This window comes from Macrobrachium rosenbergii, chromosome 4, assembly GCF_040412425.1.
Source record: "Macrobrachium rosenbergii isolate ZJJX-2024 chromosome 4, ASM4041242v1, whole genome shotgun sequence".
Lineage (NCBI taxonomy): Eukaryota > Metazoa > Arthropoda > Malacostraca > Decapoda > Palaemonidae > Macrobrachium > Macrobrachium rosenbergii.
Window position 1 is genome coordinate 56,296,707 of NC_089744.1, and position 25,282 is coordinate 56,321,988.

Genomic DNA, 25,282 nt, shown 5'->3' on the forward strand with positions numbered 1-25,282 from the left:
TGAGAAAGTAAGAAAGTTAAACTGAAGTCAATGATGGGCAACATAAACATATGTATAATGTATATAACAAGAACATTGAGTCAATAGTCTTAGTACTTACCTCAAAGTTTTTTTGAAAACCATGAAAATTGTAAAATGTGGGTTTAATAATCTGCACACAAACGATTAATTTTTTCAATTTTACAAATGATTAATTTTTTCAATTTTTTAAAGATATTTTTGGAAAAAATAGGGAGGAATAAAGTAAAACCTCACAACATTAAAAAACATTTATTACTTCTTTGTGTATTAAAAACAATCATGTTGTACCATACACATACTGTGACAAACCAAACTGTATTTTTATGTAACAATTAAAATTTTTCCACCAAAATTACTTCCTTTCGGCCATGCCATAAAAAACCTGGCAATACCATAATTATGTAATACTCTGGGTTTACAGTCATATACGACAACTATTGAAATTAATAGTTTGTAACAGGTACATACTTGTCCCTGAGGAGATGGAGGATTTCTGTTTTCAAAATCTTCTTGCAAGAATTGTTGAAAATGAGAATGTGCACATACTCAAGTAAAAACTTCTAAAATAAGTTTTGAATTTGATTCATCTATAAAATAATAAAAAATAATACTTTCAACATCAAAATAGATTATCCATAATACTGCAATTTCTTGTGTCATCTACTATATCTCAAAATTTGTTGTAACCAAAGATGTCCTGAGGACAATTACTTTAAAAATACCTGTCATGTCAAAAATTTAAAGAACTGGATGGCATTACCCCTACATATACAAATTTCCAAATCTAAATTTCTGTTTTCCTTCCCCTTGCAACCTTCTGGAAAATATTTACCTAAGATAATCAAAATCACTTGTGTGAGTTCCTGATCTTGTAATAGGCAAAATGACAGTGACCTTTTCCTGTAGTTATATGAGAAATCTGCTCTGCAAAAATGTGATAACTAATAAAAAGATGAATCTAGTTTAATACTGTATAGATTTCTTCCAAGGCTCTGAATACATATACTGTATATACTTGTAATTCCCCTCATTTCCATTCATATATGACCAACCAAAAATTAAAAATGTTGATAACATCCATATGCCAATACAGTATTTTACTTCAGTATCCTGTTCTATACCAAATAAATCAGCATTGTGACTAAAAGTGTGCAACTGACAAAGTAATAAAAACCCAAACCATGAAATCGATCTCTGCTTTCACAACTAGCTGAGCAAGAGACATTGCAATATTAGGCACACTAACAACCTAAGGAGTAAGCCTTTTAGGATCACGTGGGAACAGTGAAGTTTTCCGGATATTATCCAGGCCAAGGTAAAGCATTGTTACTCGTTCTAATCCAATTCCACCTCCAGCATGGGGAGGGCATCCAAATTTGAAGGAATCTATGTATGACTGAATAGTATCAATTGGAATACCATGTACCTTTGCTCTCTCCACCAAAAAATCTGGATCATGAATTCGTTGTGCTCCTGATAAAATCTCTTCTCCACGCATAAACATATCATAAGAATTGCTCCACTTAGGATCTTCTGGGTCTGGCATTGTGTAGAATGGTCGAACTGCCAAGGGGAACTTGTCTAAAATATAGAAGTCCGTGTCATACTTAGCTTTCACTAACCTTCCAAGTAACTTTTCATTTGGTGTACTCAGGTCCTCTGTCTCATCCATCTCTATTCCAGCTTCTTTCAACATCTGAACACCTTCTCGGAATGTTAGACACAGTGGTGGATCCAGGAATTTAAAGGGTTCTGAAGGGAACTGCTTGTTAACTGTGGCAATATCTACAGCGTGATCATCCCGAAGACCTCTAAAAATACTTGTGAACATATCTCCAATGGCATACATAGCTTCATGGTAATGATGTGTAAAAGCCATCTCTAAATCCAAACCAACAAACTCTGTAAGATGTCTGTGAGTGTTTGAATTTTCAGCTCTAAAAACAGGACCAATTGTAAATACTTTTCCAAAATCAGATGCAATGGCCATCTGCTTGTACAACTGTGGACTTTGTGCCAGAAATGCTTCCTTCTCAAAGTACTTCATTCCAAACACATTTGCTCCACCCTCAGATGCTGCTGATATCAACTTGGGACACATAATTTCAATAAAACCTCTGGCTCTTAAGGCTTCTCTAAATTGGTGACATACACCTGCCTGTAATCTGAAGATTGCCTGGTTTGTGGGTGTGCGCAAATCCAAGATACGGTTGTCTAATCTAGTATCTTGATTTACTTTGACATGGAGACCTTCAGGGTCATCTGTATCTGGACGCATGGCATCTTCAATCTGTTGGCATAAATCATCAAGCAACTAACAAGAGAACATTAACTTTTCACAATACAGGGCACAGCATGTAATAATGGACAAGTTACTTTAGTTTTAAAACAACATGGTAAGTCTCATTAAGAATATAAATATCAAGAAATATTCTACTGTACATAGACCTGAGAATAAATGATCATTAATGTCAATAACTACCGTATTTAATTTTTTCAACTCAAACCTTCTCCAATAACAAGGAGTGGCTCCAAAGAAAAAACACCACAAAGGTCACTACCACAATCATACTTTAACTGCAGAATTGTATGGAAAACTTTGACAACATAAGCCACTTGACACACCTATACAGAAAGTTAACCAGCATCACATTAAACACTCTTACATACACTGTGCCACTGACCTCTATCTTGAATACCCTCTTATTCTTCCTGGATATTAACGGCCTTCCTTCCCAAAGCATCTTTCACATGATCTATCCAGAACTTTCTAGATCTCCCTTTTCTCCTGAAACTTATAATTTAAATCATCTTTTCACCGACAATGTTCTCCATCCCTCCACAAATACTAATGCTTTTACCACAACTTCTGCAAATCTCCATATTCCTCAACCTATCCATTCTTCTTATTCCTCATATACCATGAAAACAGTTCATCTCATCAGCTTTAAGTTTCTTATCTTTTATTCGCATTCAACATTCACACTTAACGTCCACAAAAGAGAATTGGCTCAATGATCCCTTCATATATTCCTACCTTTGCTTCCATGGACAATACAACTCTTTTCCCATTGATCTGCCCACACTTTACAATTTTTCTTACCTCACCTATTCTGTGATTTACCTCTTCTTTCATCCTACCATCAACCATTATATTTACTCAAAATAATCAATATAATTATATTTAGTATAACACCATTCACTGTCATCATCATTAATATCAAATTCCTGGTAGCATAAAATATAATATATTTAAATCACAAGGAGCTTACAGGCATATTAAGCTTACTTGATTTCCCTGAATGTGTCTGTACAGCAAAAAGAAAAATAATGTTTCATTGACATATTAAAGCACTTACCAAAGTAAAGTGTTCATGAAGAATAAACAGTACTGTGTTTTGGAAATAACATACCTTTAGGCATAATGATCACCTGGCCTTTGGGGTAAAAGCCATTTTACCTAGATCTCACAATCTTTGAGCAACACTCATCAACCAAACCCAACATCTGAACAAAAACATTCTGAAACTATAGCTAGTAGAAAACTGACTGCAGGAGAGCCAAGGTCAGGCAGTTAAAAAAAAGTTGTCAAGGTGAACATTACCAATGTGGCATGAAAAATTAACTATTATTATGTATAGAATATAGTGTATTGTGTTTTTTACTATGTTGTTATAATTGCATTTCTGATTGTAGTATAATTTTGATATAAGAGAAATATTCTGTGTTCTTATAATAATAATTATAAAAATATCTTTACTATTAGTTTGTAAGTGTCTATTAGATCTCACAAAGCATGGTTCAGAGATTACGTCATTCTGATCATGTGATGTTTTCTTTTTTTGTGCTCCGGAAAATCACACGGTTGTTCTTCTGGTTGTGTTAAAGATGTATAGATCTGCTCAATTGTTTGGAGATTTGGTCACGTAGACAGACAAGTCATGAGGTTCAGGGTTCTGTCATGCAAGCTTTTTTTTGTTAGGAAGCTCGTGAAAGTTACACCATCTGATCGTGTATCGTATATCTTTGGTCAAGTCATGTACACCATTGATTTCTTGTAAAGAAACGTTTTACCTTGATAATTACGTCATCCAGAGACCAAGTCCATTACAATCGGAAGTCTAGAACCTTCTTTGCAGCTTTGCTTTTGACCAGTTGCAGAAATAATTGTCATATAGAGCCTAGACCTTTGCTGTGTTAGATACTCTCTCTCTCTCTCTCTCTCTCTCTCTCTCTCTCTCTCTCTCTCTCTCTCTCCTCTCTCTCTCTCTCTCTCTCTCTCTCTCCAAAAAGTGAAATTTTAAAGTAACATAAAATACTTGATTGTGGTCACTAATATTAATCTTACCTTCTGAGATCTGACAACATAGTGTGTATATCCAGTAATGGTGACTATATATATAGAAAAGTGTGTATTTTGTGAACAGCTGCACTTGTGAAAGGTATAGCAATTTTTTATACAAGTTTTAACCATGGTTGAAGCTTATTTGGAATCTAGCATGTGTTATTCAAAGTGAGTTGAGTTTTTTGTATGTTGTTTAAGTTGGTGTTTAAATCAGTTTATCTTTTGTGAAAATTTGTTTTACAGACCGGTCAGTTCAAATCATATTTTGATAAAAGACCTTAGTGAATTTAATACATTTAAATTTTTTCATGTTCTGTACAGTATAATTGTATGTTCTTAGTGTCATTTGGAATTATTTGTTTAGTTCTTTTCAAATCTTAAAAATTTTTACTTTGGTGATTTTTGTATTTTTACATTTTCATGTTGTGCTTTTGAATTTAGCCTTCTTTCACATCATAACAATTTTGATGGTTTCATTTTGTTTCAAAACAAGGTCAAGCATTAATTAAAATTGTTTCCAAATAATAGTAATTTAATTGTAAAGTAACTATAAATTTTGGTTTATTAAAAATAAATTTTATTTAAAGTTTTTACAGTAGGATTTCATTTATTGACCACCAGTGGTAGATTACCTTTGTAAATTTATTGAGTGATGCCCTTTGAAATACTTTAGTGTATTTAAATATTGATACCTAACATTGTTGATAAGTTTTTTAAGGGATCACTGTTGCCTTTAGAGTATTCAGTTGTATTTTTTTGTTATGAGAGTTTACATATCTGGCTGTATGTGAGGTAAGTTTTGAATTCTATGATTAGTAAGTGTAATAACCAGGTACTTGGAACACTTTGTGACAATATACAAGACAAAAAATCCAATTTGCATAATCTTTGGATAACCTTTCACTCAAGAATACTGACGGCACACCCATTTTTATGAAAGGAAGAAAACAGTGCTACCCATACAGTGAAAAACATAGTAGCAATATCTTTTCCTCCTTTACCTGCTTCTGAGGCATGAAAGATACGTTAAGGTATTCACCTTTGAAATCATGTACATGTGTTGAATTCATTGTAGCTAAATCCAAAAACTTGAAATGTGTATTACAAACAGAACCTTTACCTAATATGTTTCTTGCTACTCAAGCAGTAACAAGTGGCACCTGTACATAACTGGATTAGAAAATGCAACAGTTTGACACTAATGAAGGGTTGTAAATTAAAAGGGTTGTGGATTACTTTGATGAGGCAATTGCCCCTAAATGGTAAGAATATTTTTTATATGAAGTCAACAGCAATTGTTATAATGCTCCAACAGGAAGCCATGAATTTGAACAATAGCATTCTTCTTATTCTAAATGGTATGAGTTGTCAAATGGTTGGAATCATGGGTATTGTAGATCAATGACCAATTTTACTATTAAAAAATCAAGGAAAAGCATCATAATATTTTCCTTATACAATAATCATTTATGCTCATTTTTGTTACTATTACTGAGCATAACACAACTAACTTGAAATTCTTACCTAAAGCTGTGCTTTAGAAGCAATAATGTAAGAAGTCAGGTAGAGGATGGAGGACAATGAGAACATTTATCTTGATAGAGCAAGAAACTAGCAGTGAGATAAAGGCCACACAGAAGAGTGAAAATGACAGTCCAGTTGCTATACAGTACAGCTAAATGCTGATTACATGGATCACAATTATCTCTTAGGCAGAGCCATTAGTCAACAGACCATCCTGCGAATAGTCATCAACTCTAAAGTAACATTAAGATTAACCTCAAAAACTGTGATCTACACTAAATTTCCCTTGAAATGGTGTTAGCTGCTAAATGGCAATGACATGTCTCCCTTTCCAGTCTCCCTTTCCAACAAATCAATTAATAAATAATTATATTCAGACAAACTTCCAATCCAGTTTTGTAATTATCACAGCAAAAAAAATAGAGTAAAATGCCATGAGTATTTTGCATAGATCTTTGTGTACTGCATTATTGAAAATTTAAAATTTACACTAAAGTTTATATTGTAAGGAAATCTTGAAAAAAAGGAGATGGAATAAGCAGCTGCATATGTCCCTGAGGAACCCCTGGCTTTTGCAGTCTATGGAATTATATTTTGCAAAATGAACCTGATCATCATCAACTCCTCATTATCATACAGAAGATAACATGTCATATTCTGCAATATGTATATTATTTTCTTCTACAGTACTCAACTACAACTCTCACAATTAAATCCAAGAAATCAAATTAATGATAACAAAATCAAAGTAATATACTATTTCTTTAGTATCCCTTACTTGTAGTGGAAGTCTAGGTAAGGCAGCTGAGACTACAAACACATCTGTAATGTGGACTTCCACATCTTGTACTGTGCATGCTTCAACTTTCTGTTCAGCTACAGCAACCTTCAAAAGAAATTAACAACAGGGTCAACTTTATTTCAGCATACGGCACCAAACATTAAGAATTTAAAACTTGAAAAACTAAAATCAATCACTAATGTATTATTATTACAAATTACAACAAAACCACTGAATCACATTTCTGTGAGAACTCACACAAAAGTCTAACTTGTATGTAACAAAATTATAGATTTCATGTTTAAAACTTCATGTTTGAACTTGAATACAAAACATAATTTTGCAGCAGCAAATGTACCAATAGTGGAGAGGAAATTGATTGTGACTTTTGATATTATAGGTGCTTGTGAAACCAACATCTCTTTGCTAACATTACTCCCAAGTGAAAAGAAACGATGGAAAAAAATTAAAATGCAAAAAGCAATGCAGCTAGGGTTGAAAAGAAGCCACGAAGAACCTTGGAAGTCATCTACCACACATCATGCAAGTACACTGTAGGCAGTGCCTTCCAACAGAGGCCAAGAATAAGTACTTGAAAAATAATATAAAAATGCAGAGAACTGTACCTACCTTCCCTTGAACATCAATGAGACTTTCCTTGGTTATATTACACACAAATTTAATCATCTGCTTTGACACCTTCTCTCCAACAGCAATAACACACTGAACAGTGTGCTGTCGGCTTCTCAGCACAAAGAAAGCCTGTTTACCTGAAAAGAAAGTTCTTAAGTTAACTAATAATCCAAGGACAGCTCTACAATGCCAATTTGCCTAATTAAAATGGATTTTTTTATAAGCATTATCAATTTTTTTTAGACAAAACCATTACACTTGTCACAAATTATTTCCAAAAGAAGAGCTTTTTGCCACAGGCAAGTGCTATGCATATGAGGCAGATCCATCGATTCCTGACTGTCAAACCAAGAGCATTTAACAAGAACATGAATGTTACTTTTCTTTGGCTTCCAAGAATTCACTCTCACTCAGCTCTTACCGTAAAAGGTCACAGGTATGATGACTGATAGCTTGACAACAGTGGTTTACTTGAGGAAATGGGACAGCACAAGACCAGACACCATGCCAGTTGGTAGTAGACATCTTCATGTGGTCAGAAACAACCAGTGTTAACATGCCTCCACAGTTGTTTTAGGGAAGGCACGTTAGAACATCTCGGTAAGGGGAAGCAGATCTTACTATCAGGCAGGCACTGAATCAAGGAGCCTGCAAGGCTCTTGGATGCCTGTGGGGCACAACAAGCCTGAACCACAAGTTTTCAATTTACTGCCCAGCCCACCTAGATCAAGCAGCATGGAAGACACACACAATGATGCAATCATGGCATGACATAAATGTACCACTTCTAGACATTCAGACTCACTATGCAGGTCAAAGACATGCTCTAAATGTTAAGGACTATGAAGAAGACTAATTGCAATCAGTCCTTTGTCCACAGTAGTTACAGACCTTTCACAGACTATGGTGGACAAAATCAGAATACTTCCACATGCAAGAAGCTTCTCAAGCAGCTACATTTACTTAGATTCCACAGCAACCTACATTTAACTACAACTCCATACATGGAGGTTATCTAACAAGGTCTCAAAGGTAGGGCTTTTGGAGGAGGCAGCCACAGCCATCTCAGGATGCTGCATGACTTGAACCAACAACCTCTGTCAGGACCAATGGAGTTAATTCTGTAATTGCTGCAGTGAACTAAGTGTTAATCCAGTCAACTCAAGTATTCCTTTAACTCGTTAATTTTCATTTTTCCTTTGGCACCACAAGACACTCTGTTTCAAGCATCAAGGGATATAGGTCCACCGTCTCAAAGATTTTTTACCTTTGTGGACTAGAAGTGAGTTCGTCACTGGAATTAACTCACCCTATGCTTCAAAAAGGAGGTTCTTTCCTTCTTTGTTTCTTTTAGACAGTAAACAGACTATAAAACCAAGAGGACTCCAACAAATCAGCCTACAGCGAGAGACAAATTATAGAAAAGTTGATAAATAAACAATAAATGAAGGAAAAGAATATAAAAACCAACACAAATGCATTCAGGAGACATCAACAGAAATAAAGAATGAAGATTCCATAACTGCACTTGGTAAACTATTCCATATTTCAGTTGTAGCCAAAACAAAATGCCTATCAAACAGACTAGTATTAAACCTGATACTAGAAAACAACACACAGTTTATAGCAGCAGCATGCCTAATGTTGTGAGCAAGAACTACTAGGCCAGGTACAGAAGAGTGCAGAGGATGTTTGTCATTGTAGTACATTTTACGCAACAAACATAATGAACTCGTTTTACATATATGCCACTAGTCACATTAGGAGTTGGCAAAATAGACATCACACCTCTATCGAAGAGTTTGAGATAAGAGTCAGCACCGGAAGACCACACTAGAGAACAGTACTCCAAACATGGAAGAAATTAGTTAAAACACTGAGATATGATAACTTCATCACAAAACATTTGCAAACATTTCATCACAAAACATCAAAAACACTTCTGCAAGATACCAACTTTTTGAGAAATACGAGACTGCAGAATTAATCTTTTACTCCATTATTTCAAATCTTTGAGTAGTTTGGATACTGAATGACTTAGTCCTTGATGAATGCATGACTGGAAAGAAACAGATTAATATGACGGTATTCGAGACTGCAAACCATGCATCTTTCTAAATATACTGTGTAATACTTTTCTTGGATACTTCCACCTTGTAGAGGGTTACCATTCATAGAGTGTCTGGTGTGAAACACTGCAGTTGGTACTGACTTTGCAGTATCCCTTCAACCCCATCTATTGCATTAGTTAGTTATAAATGATTTGTTTAACCAGACCTCTGAACTCTTTTGGGGTTCTTCTCGGGCTGGAACATCTATTGCATTGCTGTTTACCTTTTACCTTCTACTTTCCACCCATTCCCTTTAGTCTCTTCTTACTTAGCTGTCCATTTTTATTATTTTGCTAAAATTTTTACCCACCATTTACAAACAAGAAATGCATTAATTGAACTGTTTCCTGAAACTCAAAGGCAGTGAGCTGGCAAAGCAGAATCATTAAATTTTAACAAGTATTTCTAGCAAGATCTGGGAAAATTGCTGAAGCACTGCCTTTTTAAACTTTTTCAAGGACTTCATCTTGTAAAGTAACCAAGCCTAAGAAAAATAAAGCCCAGAATAATCCAGGTTTGACAAAGTTATCACACAGGTAATAAGAAAAAATTCCATTAATCCCAGATAATACTTCAACACATTCATTCAGTGACCTAAAAGAGTAAAGAAAATCATCACATCAGAAAAGAGGTACCCACATAAATACCAGCAAATTAAAGCTAAGTTCTTCCAGTGTAACTGACCTCTCAGTGAAGCTAGAAAAATTTTACAGTAAACAGTTAAGCCTTCAGCTACCTAACTACTTGGCATATTCTCAACTTGCACAGGTAAGAGAATGTAAACATAAGTAGGTTCTGTATTCTTGAATATCTAGTAAGTGCTTCATTAACTAACATGCATTGTAACATGAACCCCTTAGCAACCTTTGAAATGCAAGGGAGAGGATAGTAAAAATCCAGTTTGCCCATAATCTCATAAATCTATCACAGTACACATCTTCTCATTACAGTACCTTACATTGGAATGCTTATTATATTTTGAAAATGGTTTCAAGCTCAGAGAACTAGATTCTAATTTCTTGAAATTGCAGTAGGATAAAAACATGTCCCAGTAATTTTTATTTAAAAACAGGGAGAAAATAACTCCAGCTTTTTAACACACACACACACACACACACACTCTGTACCTTTTCCTCGACTTGTATGAAGTCGTGCTCTCAATAACACAGACTCATTGGCCAAATTTTTGCCAAGATCTTTTATTTCCATGTGAGTGACAGGCTTCTTTTCTTGGCTACGATTCATGGCCAAATTCCCATAATGACCAACAGCACAATCCTCCTCTGATGCTTCCTGTGCATCCTGTAATTATAATTGAAACATCACCATTCAATTCCTGTTCTTTTAAAAGGCAACTTAATATGCTATGACGAAACAAAATAGAATACTGATCAAATGAGATGATTTATATACAGTGCATACTTGAATATATCTGGGCATCATATGAAAAGAAAAATTCCATTTTACTGACATGTTCATAAAACAATAGATTTCGAGAATTTATGCCTGTTTAAGATGCTTAGTCAATCAGTTTATTACCTATTTGGTATATAAACTGTTATAGTTAGATTACATATCTTCTAACATAATTTTTTAGTATACTGTAGTCTACAATAAATATTTTTCATTCTTTTGTCCTTTTCCACAAAGCCTGGGCTGAATCTTTCTGAAGTAATTTTCTAGTCTTGTTAAAATGAATAATTATTTCATATAGTACTGCAAAAAATAATTAAATGCTTACTGCTGAAAGCATGATTCTTCCCAGTGGTGGAGAATATCTTCATACTCTTAGGTAATACAACCCCAAAATCTACAAGACTGTAGTAAGGACACTTGACAGCCATTTCATAAGGTAATGATACAAAATAAACACATTCCCTACAAGTCCTTGGATGTTTTATACTTATGTCAAAGCCACTCACAAGCATCTGGCTATGAGTAGTTTTCAATCATTCATGAGAGCAACAATAAAATCGATCCATATTAACATAACTGAAACATTGTTAGGAATGAACAATTTTATTTTAAACAACAAAATCCTTCCAATTTAAAATAAATGTAAGAATGTGAGGAATGAAAAACTATTTTTCCTTTGCAACTCACAGGTATCTTAAGAATAAGAATTATCAAGATAATTCTAACAGGAAAATATGATGACTTCTACTTAACATATGGCAAAGTAGATACCTAAAAATTTCAGAGAGACTCATAAAATTGCTCTCATAACCATCTAAGCTAGTAATAAAATAGTAAAATTAAAAATTAACAGTATAAATATGCATTAAATGTAGGGAGAGTGTTTTTGTCAGAAATGACAAAACCTAGTCTTTCTTGCTGAACTTGTGATTCAAGTGCTCTTTGTACCATACATCAAAGATAAATACCAATACTGCAATATGTAATCTCACTATTAAATACACATAATACAGTATGTAGGTAATTATAAAAATATCAAAAGATAAATCCTCAACCTCAAAAAGGCTCCCTATGCTAGTGTAAAAATTATATTTTCATATTAAAATTAAGCTTCATATGTACTTATAAAGTAATTACATAGCTATACAGTAATTTATACAGTATAGTTTCTAACTCGCACGGTAGCTTTTATTTAAAAAATCGTGGCAGCGCTTCAATTGTTAAATGTAGGTGACATACCCCACAGGACACAACCAGGACATATATATATACATGTATATATATATATATATATATATGTATATGTGCATATAATATATATATATATATATATATATATATATATATATATATATATATATATATATATATATATATATATATATATATATATATATATATATATATATTATATACATATATATAAATATACATATATATACATATATATACATATATATATATATATATATATATATATATATATATATATAGGCAGTCCCAGGCAGTCGGTTTACGTGACGGGTCCGCTTACAACGTTCGAGGTTACGGCGCTTTTCAAATATATTCATCAGAAATTACTTCCCGGTTTCTGACGCATGTTCCGGGTTACAACGTCGACGCCGATCCGGACGGAAGAAATATGGCTCCAAAACGGCAGAATAATCATAATTTGAAGGTTTTTTTGATGAAAAACTCAATAAAAATGCAGTTTACATCGTTTTCAATGCACCCAGAGCATTAAAAGTAAGGTTTTCTTATGATTTTTGACGATTTTCGACGATTTTCCGGTTTACGATTTTCGGTTTCTGACGCCGGCGTAAGAACGGAACCCCGTCAGTAAACCAGGGACTGTATATATATATATATATATATATATATATATATATATATATATATATATATATATATATATATATATATAAATGCCTTCAGTGACGCACCTAACTCCTCTACTGTATTCACTAGTAGGTTAATTTTCTTGTTAAACCTAGACTCTAGACTGGCAATGGCATCGGGTTCAGAAGCCAGGGAGCTAGGCGCAGGAGTAGGTGGATTAAAAGTAGGAGGGCTAGTAGCAGGAGAAATTTAGGGAGAGGGGAAGAAGGAATAGCAGAGCTATCTTCTAACCTAGGTTGGGGCAGAATTCTATGATAAGGGAAGGTCATTTCTTGTTTCTAGAGGCCACTTTCCTTTTTCTATCCCTCTCTAACTTGTCTAGTTGAGATTTAAGTACCTTCTACTCTTGCTAATCATTACATTTATCACAAGTTTTCTCCCTACTATATTTCTGCCCACTCCATTTACTGCAAATTGTATGAGAATCACATGAAGATTTGATTAATCTGGTTTTGCAACTTTTGCTAAAATAGCAAAACTAGGTGAACTTGAATCTGACATAATAATAACCAAAGAACTAGAAAAAATGACCCTGAAATCTATTAAAGCTTGAAGGCTACTCAAATAAGCGATAATACTTCACTGACATCCAGCCATACAACTGAAAATAAGTAAACAAAAGCTACAGCAAACCCCTGATGTTACTCGAGAGCCAGCAGAAACACAATGATGCTATCTGCTAAGTCATTTCCAGTATTCCCGGTGGTAGACGGGGACTGTCACCTAAACTCGACAAATGAAGCGCTATCGTGATTAAATAAAAGCTGCTGCACGAGTTAGAAATTATAGATATGTAATTAGCCTACTTGGTAAATTACTTATATGAAATTTAGTTTTTCATATATAAAACACCTTACCATCATAATAATAAGTCCAGTAACAAAAAAATCACCTACCAACCTATATAAACTTGACTATGACTGTTATGCAGTCTCATATTTAGTACATAATATGAAGCAATACTGCTGAAACTTACTGACTGAGAAGCATTTTGAGCCTTATGTTCTGCCTTCTTGGCAGCTTTCTCTGCTGCTTTCTGTGCTTTCTTCAAAGCTTTCTTACTGGGACCATCTGCCCTGGAATGATCAAAAAAGGGAAAATAGTATGAAACATTGTGCATTTCAAAAACAGTACAGTACTAAGTGATCATGAATATTAAGATTATTTATACACTCTTTAGACACCCAAAGAAAGTCAGCAGCTTGCACAAATGGTTGGTAAATTAAAATCAGACAGTGTCTGACAAAATTATAACTACATTTCATCAGAAACAAATAGGCAGCATTTGACAAAAAAATTAACATTTCATCACAACCAAAAAGCAAAAACTCATACGAGTACAAAGACAAGGCCATCCATCACACATTATAACCACTACAGTAAATGCTCTGCTTATTTCAGTGTTGCAGGCAATTTTCTTAATATAAAATTCTGGAGGGTTATGGGGCATAACAAGAAATTGATCAATGGTGCAATATTTCCAATCAGCTATTAATGGCTACCTTAGAGAAAAAACTTTACCCCTAGAAATGATAACCAATAATATTAATACACTACAAAATAAAATACAATAAGCCTTTAGTTCTTGAGCCCCAGCTGGCTAACCTTCCAAGAAATTTAGTACAATACATTTACAATCTTGAAGAATTGGAGATACCATGGCTGGCATCAAAGAATAATCAAATACTGTAAACAATTCTTTGGAACTTGTCCTCTTACAGAGGTCTGAATGTCCTTTATTATGTGCAAGGTCAAATGCCACTGTTTCTTATGTAATCAAAAAGCAACTTCCCAAGAAGTTCAGTATGAGTTAACAATTTTGAAGAATTATCCTTTGGAATGGGCCCTCTTACAGAGGTCTTAATATTGTCTAACATATGCAAAGTCACAGAGGTCTTAATGTTCTCTAAAATATGCAAAGTTCAAATTCTTGCTTTTCCTATATCTGTATGTGACTGAATGGTTAAAGAACTGTCCTTTAAGTTTTAAACCTTAGAGAATATCATTAGATGACAAGGAAAATACCCTTGCCTTAGAGCATACACATCAAGCACCATTCTCACTTTAGGATAAAAGGCTGGTGTCTTTGTGAGATAGTCAAGGTAACTGTATACCTCACAAAGACACCAGACTTATGTGCCAAAGCGAGAATAGTGTTTGTTTGGCATTTATGGCCTACAATGCAGGGTTTATGGATACCTCTGAAATACACAAGACACAATTCCAGTCAAAGAATAAACAATTTTGCCTTTGTATATTTCAAATAGGGCTCAACAGACCTCGTCTACAAGACTTATCCTTACAGTCCTTTATTGTTGATACCACCTGAATTAGAAAATTACTCTCCCCACCCCCACCCGCCAAAATTCTTTTTGACTTTTGGGAAAAGAAAGCAACTACTACAGGAACAGTGATGGAGCGAATGCACAATAAGGAGTTAGGGGTACTGTATGCCTAGCAGGCATTTCAGAAGGATTATGACCTAACCAGACTTAACTTTACCTAAACTAACCACAGACCCAATGTCCTATCCTGGAGAGGGGGCTTCGCCCCTGCACCTACCCGACTACTGCCGTGTGTAGCCTAGCATACACATCTGTATGCTATGTAGGCCTAAGCCTAAACCCTAAAAATTCTACCTAGGCTATGGTGGCTAAAGCAGGTTTTACTATTGTTCAATGGGATAACAAAGCAAGCAGCATTTACCAGTTTCAACTTATGACCACAGTAAAGGCACAAGGCAGGAACTTAGCCTAGCCTAAGCTTGTAAATATGCAAAGCTTTCTTTCAAGGGCTAACTTAAGTCCACGGTTAAGAAACTACCAGTAAACTTAAACTGCCCTTCACATCCCACAAGGAAACGTCGCAATCTCCTGATCATTTGATAATTCGTGTCTGATTAAGTCTTCGAGAGAAATTAGCTCACCTTAATCTTTACCTAAGCTAGACCAACAAGTAGCCTATGGTTCCCCCTCGCCTAAATACGTTAATGTCTACACCAACTACGGTAACGTTAATCAATGCAGTTAAGTCTAAAAAAATCATCAAGACGAAAAACAACCTCAATGCAGTTCTCACTTTTCATTATCGTCAGTCATGGTGACCTGAAATTGTCTTGATTTTCTTGACAGTGTGGTCTTCACGATGTCTATTCCTGACAGAAGGACAGGTCAGCTGAAGGGAGCCATATGTTTACATTCCTCGCCCAGCCGGTTAGATGCCGTATGAATTCTCGCTTTATCGGCGATAGCGCATTACATAATGGTGCAAGATTACACAAAATTCATTCGTAGTGCCTTTTATTCGAAGCCTCAGACAACTTTAAATTATTTAATAAATCAACTATAATCAATAATAGTGATCACAATATCAGGATCAAATCTGTAGATCAACCTGGATATAATAAAGTAGTAACTTCGTCTTCATATTTCCTTTTGGATTCCTGAGCCAAGTGAATCATGCAATCTACCTTGCAAGTTTCATCATTTTTATCACTCAACAGCGACGTGGCAGCGTGTAATGATGCCATTTGCTGGCGAAATTCAGGGTACAAAGTACATTTAAGTTCAAGGACGAAATCAAAACTTTCTATGTCTGCCTTGGTCACGCAGAAATGTGTCATTATCAATAATTCCAATGAAAATTGAAATTTTTAATTTATACAGTACTTTTATTTGATAAGAGCCTGTTTGTGCTCTTTCAACAAGCCTATTATTCTGCGTTAGTTTTCAGACATTTTTATTACTATATATCTAGAAAAAGGTTTGAGTATAAAATGACATGTTTTCGATCGATGCACCTCTAATTCCTGCAGAACAAAACGCTGTTGTAGAAAATATAGGTCAAATAGATCATAATTGTGCAAAAGTCTTTGCAGAATACAATATTATATTATTCCACTAAGCTGTAGTATATTTAGTGCCCTGTCTCTGCATTACGAGAACTCAACTGAATAACTTTAATTGTTTTTGTCGTTTTTCATGATTTTCATTTTGCAATAGTTCTCTATGCTGTAAATGTTGTTATAGATTAAACAGACCTTATTTCGCCACAGGTTCTTGCTCCTGGAGAATAGCTTATGGAAAGTTTTCTGGCGTGGGTTAAAGTTTTCTTTTGCCATGTGTTGTTTATGACAGTTTATAGAACTGCTGAGAAAAGTAATGAAATCTTATAAAGAAAAAGACTTGGAAAAATGTGAATGATAAATTGTTTCTTGAGATGTTGACAAAGGCAATTAAGCTCCCATGAGTCTTGATGTTGATCGAAACAATTCTCTCCTAGAAGCACAGCAAAATGTTATTCGATATATGTATAAATATGTATAAATTTTTGGATTAAATGGATATGTGTAGGAGGAAAGGAATTTGTGTTTTACAGTCATAGATGAACTGTGCATTGTCCGTTTTCTCTTATTTCTGTCGACCAGGACATTAAATTGGTGTACGCTACATTTCTGCTTAGTTTTTAAACTTGGGACTGACTTATGACAACGTACATAATGTACTTTTAAGTCGTGCAGATATAATTCCGCCAGTTCAGAATTTTGACGTTCTTACTTACTCGTGGCTTAAGCCTATGCATGCTGGGAGTGATATGTCTTTGCACTTGTTCTTGTTTTCTTACATTATATCATGGCAACAACATTGCCTTATTATTCTTGAGAGATACTCTTCTGGGCTATTTTTATGTTACTCTATAATCATCCTTATTTTTACCTAAAAAAAAATCATATTCTTTGCTTCTATAAAAGCCGTATTCGTTTAACAACGTGTTGGATTTCCCCCATGGCGTTTCCATACATTCATAGTGTGTTCTTGGTTAATATTGTTATAATCATATTAAGCTGGCATTGTGCAGTTGGCTACACACCGCGGTTAGCTATGCAGACATCTGGGAACTCTGCGATGTTTTTGCTTGATACTGCAACACTAGGATCCTTTGAAGCAGCCTTCGGCCCCTGAAGCATTCCTAGAGAAACGCCCCTTGGATTATAACGTCTTCTTAAATTCTTAAAGACTTCAGGATCCTGTGAAGCCGTCTTCAGCTCCTGTCTGATCCGTTTTCGCCCGAAGAAATCTTCAAAGCCTTTCGTCTCCAGGAGGGACCAAATCCTATTTCTTCTCCATAAAAAAATCCAAAGGCTTCTGAGCCTGGAGATCGTCTTGAAACCGGAAGCCTCCGGAATTCCCAGATTCCCTACTGTCTCCACGGGGAGGACAAGATCCACTTGGAAATTATTATATAGAAGATCATTTATTAGCGTGATAAATGTTGTTTTTGTCAAGTGTACAGATAATAAGTTAGAACTTGACCATTAATTTTTAGGTCACCACGAGCGCTCTGAAATATTGAAGTTAATACTTTAATGTGAGCCCACTAATTCCCGTTCGTTCTGCTTGTATATGGGTAATTGATATATATTGAAATATATCATTAATAATGAAATATTAAAACCAGCAAAAATCTTAACTTTAATGGGCATTAGGTTGGTTTCCATGGCATCAGTTCTTCAAATAAATCCCGAACTCTCTCTAAAGTTTATTATCTAAAGGAAGGTGACCTAATAAACGTATGAGCTGAGTTTAATAAAGATTTATTCTTTAAATATTCAGCTAGCACACACGAACACACTGACAGGTGAAAAGCATTTTTTTTTATTTTTGCAACTTCCTCGTATGAAAAACTTAAGCAGACAATACAGGTTACTCCAAAAATTCATTCAAAGAATTTATTTACCTAACTGCGTCATATTAAGTGTGCAGCGTTTAGTTAAAGTTGCATTATTTTTCTTAGGGGATATTGTAAGTGACAGTAAGGCAATTAGATTGGCCTTACTTATACTTACTCTCGACCTTGATTCGAACTTAGAAAATTCCTCATATGCTTTTCTTTGTCTCCAGTCCAGTAAAGAACACTATTCCACTAACTAGATTACTTTGCGCGCTAAGGTGTAATGAACCTTTACTCTACTATCTTTGCAACTGCAATCTTCGTTAGCAGTACAATCGGGTTGTTGTTGTCTGATTAAGATGGCTCAGTGCTAGAGCAGACCTGCTAAGTGAACAGCTAGAAACATAGAGTCGGCTACTCTTATAAAGACTTAATGGAAAAATGATTGGTCAGTGAGTAACGTTTTGTTGCCATTTCTCAGTGGAGCAATGGTTCATTAGGACTGTTGCCAACATTTCTACAGAGTATTTTGTTATTTAAAGTATATGCAACTAATTGATTATTTGCTAATTAAAATTGGAATTTTAATCTGAACCTCTAGATTTTGTTATATTGTCATTAGCGTAACTCCTCATTCTTCTTAAAATTTGAACAAGAAAGCTTCAGTGAATTCAGTTGCCGGTATATCTTTTATATCTATAAAACCCACGTAGGTTATTATTAACTTGACCACGACAGTAGACAATACTTTGGTTTGTATTTTTCTTTATTTCATTTTTTTTTTTAGATCCATCATCGGGCAAAGCTCAGATCAATATTGAGCCAGGAACATTAACATCAGTGTTAACTTTTATATCATAAAGCTGGGACAATGACGGGATGGGATCGCTTGTGCGTTATGTCATGTGATGGAATGAACGTAGCTTATGAGTGGACTTACGACAAGGGAGCCGACACTCTTTATTCGCCAAAAAATAAGTTCACTGTATAGTGGTAAGGAGATCAGTAGTTTCTTGGAAACGATTCATATATTATAACTTTGATAATAAAGTGACTAAAGATATTCTGTTTAGTTTGATAACGAAAATAGAATCCATGGGATTTCATGTTGTTGCCATGGTTAGTGATCTTGATGCAAGTAATATTAAGTTGCATAAAGCCCTAAGTGCAGACATAGAAATTAATCCATTTTTCACAAGTCTAGCTGATAATGACAGGAACATTTATTTATTTGCAGACGTGTCACATCTGATCAAGCTTGCAAGGAATCGTTTTCTTGACAAAAGATTTAAAATAAATAATATGAGTGTTAACAGTGAGTGTGTTCTTGAAATTATCTGAAACCCACATAAATGTTTCCAAAACAAAAAGATTGAATGTAAAATTAGCAACTCAGTTGATGTCTGAAACAAGTGCCAAATCATAAATATTTTTTTGGAGAAAAGGATCTTCTTTACATCAGACACTGGGCTATCACAACCAAATTCATTGCGCTGTTTGATTCTTGGTTTGATCTGTTTAATTCCAGAGCAGCTCACAATAAAAAGTGGTCACGGACTGCTTACGATTTGCAGTTGCTAGAACAAAATAATGTGTTGAAGCAAATGATTAATACTACAGAGTCAATGAAAGTTTGTGGATATGATTGGTCGTTGCCATTTCAGAAAGGACTGATTATCTCTTCAAGATCTCTACTAAATTTACATACAGTGTTAAAAGAAAAATATGGCATAGGTCTATCATACACCATGACTTGCAGGCTGAACCAAAATGTGCTGGAACATTTCTTTTCTTGTTTAAGACAAATGGGGGGATGTAACGATTATCCTTCCCCAATTCCAGTAAAAAATAGAATAAGGACTTATATTTTAAGAAAAAACCGTCGCTTTAGTGGGCAGCAAATATATCAAATGGTCTGAAATCTACAGTGAGGAGGAACCACTTGATCAAGAGCTATGCTTGTCTGCAATGCTTTTTTCTGTATCAGATGATAAGGATATATGATAAATGAAGATAAATCTAGTATTATTGCTGATATAGAAAACTTTGGTGAAAACAGCATTACTTTTGAAGAAATAACGGATACTGAGGGATTACGTTATTCTGGGGGATATATAGTTCATAGATTTCCTCAATACTAGTTTTTAAGTGCCACTCAAGAGGCTGAAGACAATACCTGGATTAAAAGGATATCCAGGGAAAAAGGAGAGCTGATGCAGGCGACTTGTGATTTTTATGAGACACTGAAAATTATGGAGAAACTTTTCCAAACTTATCAGTGTTCCCATTTTCATTTCCTTTTTAAGCGCTCTCATATTATCTTTCATAAAAACAAAACATTTCAATATTGTTTAATTATTAATCTTTAAATGAAGGTCTTTCACTTCTAAAGATACTGTACTGATATAAAAAATAAATCCAAAGGTGGATTCCAAGATCAAAATGAAAATCTCCAGGTATATACCATACATACCCTTTGGACAATGGAGATAAAGGTTCAGCCTCCCTTTCTCTACACTACTCTCGGCGTGACGTAGGTCATGCAGCAACCCCCAAGTGCGCGTGGACAGACCTTTTTCTTAGACCTAAAGGAAATATTTCAAGCTAATGGACAATCATCAAAGAATCATTAATCAGGAGTAATTCCTCTTTAACTGTTTATTGTTATAGCAGTCCTAAAATGCAAAAACGACAAGGTTATTATGGTTTAGGGTGTTATGATAACAACGAAACAGCTCTGAATTTCGCATGACAGAATGAAAGTTATCCTGGATATTCACGTTTGGTGATAATGCTTGCAGATTAAAAGGGGAAAAAAACCGACTGATTAAATTTTAGAAAAGATTTTATTATTCGGCTTAAGCAGTTTAAGTTCAAGAATTAGAAGCTTGCGCAGTCATTTTAGCACCTCATTAAATTCATTCGTAAGTTAAGTATACCTTAGTTTAACCAGGCCACTGAGTTGATTAACAGCTCTCCTAGGGCTGGCCCGAAGGATTAGACTTGTTTTACGTGGCTAAGAACCAATTGGTTACCTAGCAACGGGACTTACAGCTTATTGTGGAATCCGAACCACATTATACCGAGAAATGAATTTCTGTCACTAGCAATAAATTCCTCTGATTCTTCATTGGCCGGCCGGAGACTCGAACTCGGGCCTAGCAGAGTGCTAGCCGAGAACTCTAACGACTCGTCCAACGAGGAACTAAAAATGATGCATAGTACGTTTGGTATGACACATTGCAAAAACCAGCAACACAAAAGTCATAAAATATTTGAAAACTTGGACACGGCAGTAAAACATGGAATGCTGTTTGCTAAAAAACCCGGTTCATGAAATAATTTACAGAAATTCATACGTACCCTATCGACCTAACTCTTCATCTATGTAGTAAATCCACTCGTGTCTCTTCTTAAAGAAAACTGTTGGGATAAGCAAAACTTGCTAGCTCGAATTAGGTTCTAGAGATGAAAGTGGATCTGGTTCTGTATAGCAGCTAGGTCAGACTCAAAACCAAGTAAACGTGTGCTTCTTGAATATGATGTCCAGGGTGACTAATAAAAGTCAATCTCATGTGTTTTAAGGGTAATAAGGATTAGTGGAATCACCAGTCTATCAGCAAGAGAATCATGTGTATTCTTAATCTTCAAGACTATAGGATGAAGCAAGAAAGAGCAAAATTCGGAAGCGGAATTACAGTAATTAAACCAGAGCATATCCGATTTAATACTCTTGAGGAACGTTAGTAAAATATAAAGACCACTCAGGTATGACGGCCCTGTTGCAGTTATTCTTAGAATACGATACAATTCAAATTTTTTTCTAGTCTGCACCGGATTATAGTTTCTCATAGAGTAGTTCCTATTATTTTGCAAAAAGAAAGTTTAATGTATCAAATTTCAGGGTCTACAGTACCCTATTAGTAAGTGGAATCCAGAGAATCAGCACTGAATGACCTTTACACTTTTCTAGTCTGAGATGCTCTTCGTTACTGACCGCGCAAGAGAAGCAAACATTCAGGGAAAGAGTTCCAGAAGTAAAAGATTCTTGAGCTTTTGAGGTTGACGAAAAAATTTGGTATCGCACTACAGCGTGAACAGAGTCGTTACTTAATTCACTTCAAATCAAACTGACGAAAGAAGGCGAGAGGCTTTAGTGGAAATTTTTATTATTAACCCCTTGTGCCGCGTTCTGTTCAACTATTTTAGTAATGCAGTAAAACAGACGTTATTTAAAGACCAGATTTTCAGGTTTTTATACTAATGAGCAGTAGGAAGGTTAATACATCTTAACGATATTTCTGTAAGTAATCATCTGAAGTCATCGTGCAATAAGCCACTGAAACAAGCTTTCTGGCAAATATGATGGCAATCACAAGGAGTGTAAGCTCAAGCAATATCGGATACAATCATAAGGCAAGGTAAGGAACTTTCTTTAAAAACGGTAATGAAAGCAACGAAGTCTCTTGGACTATAGGTTGTATGTGTGGTTGATCCCTCAGTAGCTAAAGCAAGTAGATCAACACATATGCATTTTAAACATCCATCTTAGTTTCATTGTGAACAGTCTGTTGAAATGAGCTCTCTTTAATAGGGAGCCAAAAACTCTCGCTGCTTTACCAATATGTTTGGATATTTCTTCATCCAAACTAAGGTTATAAGAGAGAGGTAATAGAAAATAGCTACAAACAGATAAATCAATGACTAAATAAATATGAACGAATAAACATTTTTAATCAGCTCACCAACCAGGCAGTTTCACTAAAAAATTCACATCAAGGACAACGTCCTTTCTTCCTATAAGTATGGATAAAATATGCCTGTCTGTGAAAACTGCCTATCTGAAAGCTCTCTTAACATAGTGCACATTTTGTGAAAATTTTTTGTGCACAAAGAACTTTGACAAATTCAGCATAACCTTCCAGATTAACATATAAACGTACTTTCTTTAATGAAAAGAACATATCCCAGGAAGATGACAATAGTTTTAGTTTTAAGTAAAATATGCTCTGAAGAAACCTCCTGTCACTTTATACTAATATTTGAACCTCTTCGTGTTCACTCATGCAAGCTACAAACGCAGTGGTTGATTTGTGAAGGTGTTCCCATCCGGCGTTTTTATGCATACAGTCATTTTTCCTAGCATCAATTCATTCATCTTCAATTTTACTGCGTTCTGACGTCCAAGCAAAGCTCAGTAATAAATCTCAACATAGAAATGAAGGATATCCCCTATCCGCGGAAGACCGAGAAACCTTTGATGTATCTGTTCACAAGAGCTCTTTCAATGTCCACTTCAAATATCAAAGATGTAATAAGAGAAGGAATGCTGATAAGACGGGGGAAATGTTTCATGAATCTTCTCTCTCTCTCTCTCTCTCTCTCTCTCTCTCTCTCTCTCTCTCTCTCTCTCTCTCTCTCTCTCTCTCTCTCTCTTTATGATATTGCCAGCATTTGCTATCGCAACAGAATATTGATATGCCCGATTTCAACCAGACCCGTGATTACACCATGGATATTACGAATTTGACCGATGATTTATCGAAAACAAACGTCACTTTATAATTCAAATTATGCGTTAAATACAGATGATCATTGGCTGAAATTAATGTGCAGTCCCTGTCCCCTTCCTCTCTCTCAGTCTGTGTGCATCATTATATAGATCCAAACACACACACTCACATGTACACACACACACACACACACACACACACACACACACACACACACACACACACATATATATATATATATATATATATATATATATATATATATATATGTGTCTATATATGTGTGTGTGTGCGTGCGTGCATGTGTGTGTATGTGTGTGTATAAGACGGACTAAGAAATGTGACCATTACGTTTCATTGCATTACTTTCGAATAAAAGACAGCAAATGAATATGTAGTGATAAGATAAAGCTTTTAGAATGCAGATTGCTTATCAAAAACAAGGAGTAAGAATTCTCTTCTTTTCTTCTAAATGAAGTACGAAACACAAGCCGTAGATAGAAATAATCAAATAAAATTTTAATCAGATCTCGTTACAGAAGAAATTTTATTTTCTGTACCTTTATAAGATCAATCGATTTTTTTTTTTTTTTTACAAATATGGACTCAAACCCCAGAGCTTGCAATATTTATCATTGATTTGTCACCGCCACTAGTGCAGTTTCTCGATCTAGAACGCCATTTGTTTTACCAGGATGACAAGAGAGCAACATGTGCATGAAAAACAAAGCATAAGGGGGAACTTATCTGGAAAGTACAAATGTTTTCTTTTTGGGAAAGTAATGCTTCTACTGTACAGCTAATGTAAAAAAAAAAAAAAATGCAGTTAAATGAAGTGATCAGCAACTTCAGAGGCTTGAATCTTAATGACTAATCGCATCTTACTGACATCACTGAGCTGGAAGTGTAAATCTAACTGAAGTCAGTCCTGTGCGACTGCCTCCTGGCGAAACAAAATACTCAAGAACTTCGGAATTCATTGAGGAAACCTGCCACCTTAAGGACCGAAAGACTTGTCGGAAAATGCTAGAGTTAACCCTGCAAATCAGGGTCTACTCGTCTTCACGTTCTTATTCCAGCTCTATGGCTAAACAGTAAGTTCCCGTATGAAACTCAGGTTTTGTAATGAGGTGTAGCATCATCACCGTCATGCCACCAGATCAGTGCATGCACGATTTGATCTCCTCTGGATAACGCGAGAATCAGTGTACTGTACTCGAGACATGCAGAATTTGTGGTGAGGCTCACCAGTCCTAGGAAACATTTAGGATTTGTGGATATCAGTGTTTGTGTTGCAAAGCCAATCTTTGAAGATCATTTATGTTACAGTCGTCTGTAACTCGAGTGCAAACTTTAAATATTGTAAGCA

General features: G+C 35.1%; 1 protein-coding gene across 1 annotated transcript; it reads right to left on the reverse strand.

Moving 5' to 3' along the window:
• Window positions 1–255: 255 nt before the first annotated feature.
• Window positions 256–16,184, reverse strand: AspRS (aspartyl-tRNA synthetase). The gene is made up of 6 exons (XM_067097644.1): window positions 15,809–16,184; window positions 13,707–13,806; window positions 10,543–10,717; window positions 7,302–7,441; window positions 6,669–6,776; window positions 256–2,311 (listed from the first exon to the last, which is right to left on the reverse strand). Exons 1-6 carry the CDS (start codon window positions 15,826–15,828, stop codon window positions 1,271–1,273), a joined length of 1,584 nt encoding a protein of 527 aa, XP_066953745.1. The 5' UTR covers window positions 15,829–16,184; the 3' UTR covers window positions 256–1,270.
• Window positions 16,185–25,282: the final 9,098 nt, after the last annotated feature.

Excerpts from the sequence above, each read along its gene's own strand:
- AspRS (XM_067097644.1), bottom strand. The coding sequence starts at position 15,828 with ATGACTGACGATAATGAAAA. Across the intron at positions 6,777-7,301 it reads TCATTGATGTTCAAGGGAAG|GTTGCTGTAGCTGAACAGAA; the intron begins GTAGGTACAGTT and ends TTTCTTTTGAAG. Across the intron at positions 2,312-6,668 it reads TACCTAGACTTCCACTACAA|ATTGAAGATGCCATGCGTCC; the intron begins GTAAGGGATACT and ends TTATGCCAACAG.